At 44.6% G+C, this 9,264-nt stretch overlaps 2 protein-coding genes across 3 annotated transcripts in view; one reads left to right on the top strand and one right to left on the bottom strand.

Moving 5' to 3' along the window:
• LOC311360074 (monocarboxylate transporter 1-like) overlaps positions 1–9,264 on the top strand; it is a 38,989-nt gene that overhangs the window by 3,477 nt on the left and 26,248 nt on the right. The window lies entirely within an intron of this gene.
• The window catches only part of lima1a (LIM domain and actin binding 1a), a gene marked incomplete at its 5' end in the record, with an annotated part of 51,799 nt that overhangs the window by 35,803 nt on the left and 6,732 nt on the right, over positions 1–9,264 (bottom strand). Inside the window, one exon of the mRNA XM_084480265.1 lies at positions 8,856–8,974. Coding sequence (XP_084336391.1) covers positions 8,856–8,974 — 119 coding nt within the window. The remainder of the gene's footprint in view (positions 1–8,855; positions 8,975–9,264) is intronic.

The raw sequence follows: 9,264 nt of genomic DNA, 5'->3' as shown, positions 1-9,264 counted from the left end.
ATACCTCTTGAAGGCTGCAATGCCTCCTATATATACACATCTATCTGTGTGTGTGTGTGTGTGTATATATATATATATATGTGTGTGTGTGTGTGTATATATATATATATATATATATATATATATATATATATATATACAGTGTGTATATATACAGTGTGTATATATATTTTTTTTTGTAACTGATATGTGAATGTATTGCTGGGTCCTGGAGCTTCCAGAAGCAGTTTGAGTCTCTTGTACTGGCTGGGATGTCCGATCAGGCAGTAAGTTTTTATCATTGAGCTTTGTATGCATAAGGAAATGAAGAAGAGTCAGAATGCATAATGTCACTTATGCAAAGCATATACAGTCATTGAACGAACATGCATACTTCTAATCAATAGATTCAAACCGAGTTACATAAACAGCAAAACAGTGTAAACAGAATCCGATTTTCAATTCCAGAAAGATGAATTTCCTTCTTCTTGTGCTTACATAAGCCAGTCAGTCCTATAGACTGAGTCATGGTGCTGAAGATCTTTTAATTCTCTCTCTGAAATTATTGAAGAGCGACATGTGATATTTAACAAAGTTTGAAAGGTTTCATTTCGTATCATTGAATAGTGAGAATTGCTGTTAGAAAAGGCTGCTGCTTCCTCTGTTGAAGGGGATGGCTGCCTGGTGGTCAGAGAAGAGCGTCAGGATATTATTAAGAACAAATGAAGAGCAGCTGCTTTTGAATGAAATGGTTTTAGCTCAGGAGGCAGAGCGGGTTGACTTGTGACCAGTCGGCTTCTAGTTAGTTCCATCCTTTACATTTAGCTGGTGCTCTGCCACTCGTTCCTACACAGAACAGGTGCTCCGGTACTGCTGCCTGCAGCCTCAGGGCTCAGGACCGACAGACAGACACTCTTCTATAGTTGGATGCAAGCTCACCTAAACATGGAGGTACACACTTCCCAGACCTCCACAAGCTTTTTCAGGTCTTTTTAGTATTCATGTCTTTGAGTCACAAGACTGTGTGTTTCTGTAAGTGTTGTTGTGTAAATAGTAGCTTTGTGTTGATATTCTAATCTTGTAATCTCAGCGGCTCCAAAGCAGTGTGGTCATCTAACTGTAATAAAGGGCGGTCAGAGACACCAGTGTGTGGCCGTTTACAGTAAGTTTCATAGTGTCATACTGTAATAAAGGGCGGTCAGAGACACTAGTGTGTGGCCGTTTACAGTAAGTTTCATAGTGTCATACTGTAATAAAGGGCGGTCAGAGACACTAGTGTGTGGCCGTTTACAGTAAGTTTCATAGTGTCATACTGTAATAAAGGGCGGTCAGAGACACTAGTGTGTGGCCGTTTACAGTAAGTTTCATAGTGTCCACACACTGGACCTCCTGCTAGGAAGTAGGAAATGACCTTTGACTTGTTTCACGTGCCAACCCAGAAACCTGAGGTGAACCCGGGTGGCCTCAAAGGACCCGGTCTAGGAGACCCGGTCTAGGAGACCCGGTCTAGGAGACCTGATCTAGGAGACCTGATCTAGGTGACCTGATCTAGGAGACCCGGTCTAGGTGACCTGATCTAGGAGACCTGATCTAGGAGACTCAGGGCTCTCTTCTGGTTCAGAGGGTCCTGGGACCTGGTCTAGGAGACCCGGTCTACCTGACTCCTGGACCTAGGAGACCTGGTCTAGGAGACCTGGTCTAGGAGCTCTCTGCTGGTTCAGAGGGTCCTGGGACCCGGTCTAGGAGCTCTCTGCTGGTCCTTCTAGACCTTCCTTCTAATCCCATCGTACTTCTTGTTTCCTGTGGAGGTTCTAGAGTCGTGATGTGTAACCTTTCAACTCGCTCCTAGCTGACAATAAGCTTGACGTCTGGGAACAACGCTCATAACTCTATCAATAAAGTCTATAGCTGATCTAGTCTACCAATAAAGATGCTGGCCAGCCCGTGGCTCTCTCTTCGTCTCAGTACTATGAACTCTAGGCCCTCACCCTCACCCTCACCCAACCCTCACCCTCACCCTCACCCTCACCCAGCCCTCCCCCTCACCCTCACCCAGCCCTCACCCTCACCCAGCCCTCCCCCTCCCCCTCACCCAGCCCTCACCCTCACCCAGCCCTCCCCCTCCCCCTCACCCAGCCCTCACCCTCACCCTCACCCAGCCCTCACCCTCACCCTCACCCTCACCCAGCCCTCCCCCTCACCCTCACCCAGCCCTCACCCTCCCCCTCACCCAGCCCTCCCCCTCACCCTCACCCAGCCCTCACCCTCCCCCTCACCCAGCCCTCCCCCTCACCCTCACCCTCACCCAGCCCTCCCCCTCACCCAGCCCTCCCCCTCACCCTCACCCAGCCCTCACCCTCCCCCTCACCCAGCCCTCCCCCTCACCCAGCCCTCCCCCTCACCCTCACCCTCACCCAGCCCTCCCCCTCACCCAGCCCTCCCCCTCACCCTCACCCAGCCCTCCCCCTCACCCTCACCCAGCCCTCCCCCTCACCCAGCCCTCCCCCTCACCCTCACCCTCACCCAGCCCTCCCCCTCACCCAGCCCTCCCCCTCACCCTCACCCAGCCCTCACCCAGCCCTCCCCCTCACCCAGCCCTCACCCAGCCAGCCCGGCTACGCCACAGAGCATTACAGTCAGTGGACACACAGAACTAAGTTTCATTTACATCTCTTTAGAAATATTTAATAACAATTTGTTTAACCGGTTTCTTTTTCAAATGGCTTTGGGCATCTCTACACTCTCACCCTCATTACAAATATATATTTAAATGGACTAGTGCATTGCCATTTAGTAGTACTGAAATAGGTTGGGCTTGTCCTACAATCATCTACTAGTTCACTCCAGCCTTTCTCCTGCTGTATGAATAATTGTAATGAATCTAATGTAATAAATCAGTGGTTTGTCCCAGCTTCTCCTGGTTCAGATGAATGCTTCACGGCTTAGTGCCTCCCAAACAGAAAGCCCCCTGCACTTTGAACCCTTACATTGATTTAGTCATCTCAGTAGCACATGTAAATGACATTCTCTGTTGTAGAATGTGTCTTTGTCATATAATTGGCCCCATTACTTGATTGAGTGAGGGAATCATTAGGGATTTCAAGTAAACCGGATCTAGGCCTCAAAACAAAAACGTGTAACTGTAGACCTGAATAGCCTCTTTCATAACTCCTTCAGGAGTTGTGCTGCTTTGCAGAAAGCTATTTCCCATTGTGGGGACGACAATGAAAAGGCTCTCAGTGCATTTAGAGACGAGAGGAGGCTTCAGAGCCCTCTTTTGACCGCACCTCTTCAGGTCCGACAGCTAAACAGTCCGTTGGTCGAACTGTTTAGCTGACCTTTGACCTCTACTATCTTCAACCTTAACGCAGGTCCCTTTGTGGCTTGCTGCATGCATTGGCCATGAGTTCACCGTCTGCCTTGCTCTTTGGCCGCTGCACGTACACCATGAGAGGGCCAGCATGTCCTGTGAGGCCAGGCCCGGGTCCAACAGTCTGTACAACCGTGGAGAGGAGGAGCGGTCAGGCTGCATGTTGTGTCTGTTACACTGATAACCTCTGCAAAGCATGGCCACAATGATGGTGATAATCAGCATTCAGCCTTCTTCTAGGGAAACTTGAGTCATCAAGTGTAGTTCACAGGAATCATGGGTATGTCTCTCCCGTTTCCAGCCCATTGATTTGTCATATTGGTACTTCCGTCGCAGTAGGGGGTAGTCGGTTAGCCTCACCCAGCCTTGGCCAGGAAATGTTCCCCATGGTAAATGGTACGGCCCAACTCGCCCACCTGGGACTAACTGGTTGGCTTATGTAGGGGTGTCTCATCTATGATATCTAGTCAGTATATATATCTATGATATCTAGTCAGTATATATATCTATGATATCTAGTCAGTATATATATCTATGATATCTAGTCAGTATATATATCTATGATATCTAGTCAGTATATATATCTATGATATCTAGTCAGTATATATATCTATGATATCTAGTCAGTATATATATCTATGATATCTAGTCAGTATATACATCTATGATATCTAGTCAGTATATATATCTATGATATCTAGTCAGTATATATATCTATGATATCTAGTCAGTATATATATCTATGATATCTAGTCAGTATATATATCTATGAGTACTTGGAGCCACATATTCTGTTATGCTAAATGATGCCATGTTTATGCAAGGCTAGACTAAATTGCTAACGGCTATTCTTTTTGAAAACATTCATTTGTATTTTGGAACCGTAGATTTATTTTAGTTTATTTATTTGTGGTCTGTTTCTGAAGTGAATAAACCTTCACTCTTTGGATTTGCCCACACTCTCCTGTCCAGTGAGTCGGGATCCCGAATACGTGGGGTGACCGCGTCCTTACAGGGTCGTTAATACAAACACAGGGTGGTTAATACAAACACAGGGTCGTTAATACAAACACAGGGTGGTTAATACAAACACAGGGTCGTTAATACAAACACAGGGTGGTTAATACAAACACAGGGTCGTTAATACAAACACAGGGTGGTTAATACAAACACAGGGTCGTTAATACAAACACAGGGTCGTTAATACAAACACAGGGTCGTTAATACAAACACAGGGTGGTTAATACAAACACAGGGTGGTTAATACAAACACAGGGTCGTTAATACAAACACAGGGTCGTTAATACAAACACAGGGTGATTAATACAAACACAGGGTGGTTAATACAAACAGAGGGTGGTTAATACAAACACAGGGTGGTTAATACAAACACAGGGTGGTTAATACAAACACAGGGTGGTTAATACAAACACAGGGTGGTTAATACAAACACAGGGTCGTTAATACAAACACAGGGTGGTTAATACAAACACAGGGTCGTTAATACAAACAGGGTCGTTAATACAAACAGGGTCGTTAATACAAACACAGGGTCGTTAATACAAACACAGGGTGGTTAATACAAACACAGGGTCGTTAATACAAACACAGGGTGGTTAATACAAACACAGGGTGGTTAATACAAACACAGGGTGGTTAATACAAACACAGGGTGGTTAATACAAACACAGGGTGGTCAATACAAACACAGGGTGGTTAATACAAACACAGGGTCGTTAATACAAACAGGGTCGTTAATACAAACACAGGGTGGTTAATACAAACAGGGTCGTTAATACAAACACAGGGTCGTTAATACAAACACAGGGTGGTCAATACAAACACAGGGTCGTTAATACAAACACAGGGTGGTCAATACAAACACAGGGTGGTTAATACAAACACAGGGTCGTTAATACAAACAGGGTCGTTAATACAAACACAGGGTGGTTAATACAAACACAGGGTCGTTAATACAAACACAGGGTGGTCAATACAAACACAGGGTCGTTAATACAAACACAGGGTGGTTAATACAAACACAGGGTCGTTAATACAAACAGGGTGGTTAATACAAACACAGGGTGGTTAATACAAACACAGGGTCGTTAATACAAACACAGGGTGGTTAATACAAACACAGGGTGGTTAATACAAACACAGGGTGGTCAATACAAACACAGGGTGGTCAATACAAACACAGGGTGGTTAATACAAACACAGGGTCGTTAATACAAACAGGGTCGTTAATACAAACACAGGGTGGTAAATACAAACACAGGGTCGTTAATACAAACAGGGTCGTTAATACAAACACAGGGTCGTTAATACAAACACAGGGTCGTTGATACAAACACAGGGTGGTTAATACAAACACAGGGTGGTTAATACAAACACAGGGTGGTTAATACAAACACAGGGTGGTTAATACAAACACAGGGTGGTTAATACAAACACAGGGTGGTTAATACAAACACAGGGTCGTTGATACAAACACAGGGTGGTTAATACAAACACAGGGTCGTTAATACAAACACAGGGTGGTTAATACAAACACAGGGTGGTTAATACAAACACAGGGTCGTTAATACAAACACAGGGTCGTTAATACAAACACAGGGTCGTTAATACAAACACAGGGTGGTTAATACAAACAGGGTGGTTAATACAAACACAGGGTCGTTAATACAAACACAGGGTCGTTAATACAAACACAGGGTCGTTAATACAAACACAGGGTCGTTGATACAAACACAGGGTCGTTGATACAAACACAGGGTGGTTAATACAAACACAGGGTGGTTAATACAAACACAGGGTCGTTAATACAAACACAGGGTGGTTAATACAAACAGGGTGGTTAATACAAACACAGGGTGGTTAATACAAACACAGGGTCGTTAATACAAACACAGGGTCGTTAATACAAACACAGGGTGGTTAATACAAACAGGGTGGTTAATACAAACACAGGGTGGTTAATACAAACACAGGGTCGTTAATACAAACACAGGGTGGTTAATACAAACACAGGGTGGTTAATACAAACACAGGGTGGTCAATACAAACACAGGGTGGTTAATACAAACACAGGGTCGTTAATACAAACAGGGTGGTTAATACAAACACAGGGTGGTTAATACAAACACAGGGTCGTTAATACAAACACAGGGTCGTTGATACAAACACAGGGTGGTTAATACAAACAGGGTGGTTAATACAAACACAGGGTGGTTAATACAAACACAGGGTCGTTAATACAAACACAGGGTGGTTAATACAAACAGGGTGGTTAATACAAACACAGGGTCGTTAATACAAACAGGGTGGTTAATACAAACACAGGGTGGTTAATACAAACACAGGGTCGTTAATACAAACACAGGGTGGTTAATACAAACAGGGTGGTTAATACAAACACAGGGTCGTTAATACAAACAGGGTCGTTAATACAAACACAGGGTGGTTAATACAAACACAGGGTCGTTAATACAAACACAGGGTGGTTAATACAAACACAGGGTGGTTAATACAAACACAGGGTCGTTAATACAAACACAGGGTCGTTAATACAAACACAGGGTGGTTAATACAAACACAGGGTGGTTAATACAAACAGGGTGGTTAATACAAACACAGGGTCGTTAATACAAACACAGGGTGGTTAATACAAACACAGGGTCGTTAATACAAACACAGGGTCGTTAATACAAACAGGGTGGTTAATACAAACACAGGGTGGTTAATACAAACACAGGGTGGTTAATACAAACACAGGGTGGTTAATACAAACACAGGGTGGTTAATACAAACACAGGGTCGTTAATACAAACACAGGGTCGTTGATACAAACACAGGGTGGTTAATACAAACACAGGGTCGTTAATACAAACACAGGGTGGTTAATACAAACACAGGGTGGTTAATACAAACACAGGGTGGTTAATACAAACAGGGTGGTTAATACAAACACAGGGTCGTTAATACAAACACAGGGTCGTTAATACAAACACAGGGTCGTTAATACAAACACAGGGTCGTTGATACAAACACAGGGTCGTTGATACAAACACAGGGTGGTTAATACAAACAGGGTGGTTAATACAAACACAGGGTGGTTAATACAAACACAGGGTGGTTAATACAAACACAGGGTCGTTAATACAAACACAGGGTGGTTAATACAAACACAGGGTCGTTAATACAAACACAGGGTCGTTAATACAAACACAGGGTGGTTAATACAAACACAGGGTCGTTAATACAAACACAGGGTGGTTAATACAAACACAGGGTCGTTAATACAAACACAGGGTGGTTAATACAAACACAGGGTGGTTAATACAAACACAGGGTGGTTAATACAAACACAGGGTGGTTAATACAAACACAGGGTGGTTAATACAAACACAGGGTCGTTGATACAAACACAGGGTCGTTAATACAAACACAGGGTGGTTAATACAAACACAGGGTGGTTAATACAAACACAGGGTGGTCAATACAAACACAGGGTGGTTAATACAAACACAGGGTGGTTAATACAAACACAGGGTCGTTAATACAAACAGGGTCGTTAATACAAACACAGGGTGGTTAATACAAACACAGGGTGGTTAATACAAACACAGGGTGGTTAATACAAACACAGGGTGGTTAATACAAACACAGGGTCGTTAATACAAACACAGGGTGGTTAATACAAACACAGGGTCGTTAATACAAACACAGGGTGGTTAATACAAACACAGGGTCGTTAATACAAACAGGGTGGTTAATACAAACACAGGGTCGTTAATACAAACACAGGGTGGTTAATACAAACACAGGGTCGTTAATACAAACACAGGGTGGTTAATACAAACACAGGGTCGTTAATACAAACACAGGGTGGTTAATACAAACACAGGGTGGTTAATACAAACACAGGGTGGTTAATACAAACACAGGGTGGTTAATACAAACACAGGGTCGTTAATACAAACACAGGGTGGTTAATACAAACACAGGGTGGTTAATACAAACACAGGGTCGTTAATACAAACACAGGGTGGTTAATACAAACACAGGGTGGTTAATACAAACACAGGGTGGTTAATACAAACACAGGGTGGTTAATACAAACACAGGGTGGTTAATACAAACACAGGGTGGTCAATACAAACACAGGGTGGTTAATACAAACACAGGGTGGTTAATACAAACACAGGGTGGTTAATACAAACACAGGGGAGTGACCATCGGGGAGAGGTTGGCCTGGCTGAGGTCAGCCATGGCGGGAGAGACCGTTCCACTCTGGAGGGAGTGGACACGTCTGCAAGGCTGCAGGACAGTTGAAGGAATAGACCCAACGGAGAAGTCAGTGGATGGCCTCAGACCTCGGGCCTCTTAGACGGAGACGTCTCAAAACAAGGTTCATATCATTTGCTTATCATTGTATATTATGGTTACGATTAATATTTCCATGAGAAAGCTCTACTAATGTATGTACTAATGCGATTAGTACATGGTGGGCGGAGCTCAGCGCTGAGTGGCGGGCCGGGTGGGCGGAGCTCAGCGCTGAGTGGCGGGCCGGGTGGGCGGAGCTCAGCGCTGAGTGGCGGGCCGGGTGGGCGGAGCTCAGCGCTGAGTGGCGGGCCGGGTGGGCGGAGCTAGTTTAAGCGTTATTAGTCTATGTGACCCCCACACCGGAGCGCTCGTCACCTGTTTTACTGTTGTAGAAAGAGGGAAACACTTGTGAACAGAGCTTCTACCCCTTTGTGGACGTGTGTAACGGAGACACGCTGTACTGTGAGACCATCCGGGCTAACGGAGTTTCAGTCAGGCTCTCCCGAAATGCCCCCACATCAGAATTGAAAGTGACGTTTATAGCAGCTTACTGCTGCTGTGGGGCTGTGTTAAACAGCACACATCTC

The sequence above is a fragment of the Micromesistius poutassou genome (assembly GCF_964030765.1).
Source record: "Micromesistius poutassou genome assembly, chromosome: 15".
In the NCBI taxonomy this organism is placed as follows: Eukaryota; Metazoa; Chordata; class Actinopteri; order Gadiformes; family Gadidae; genus Micromesistius; species Micromesistius poutassou.
Note: the sequence above shows the minus strand (reverse complement) of the source record. Positions and strands in the feature narration are given on the sequence as shown.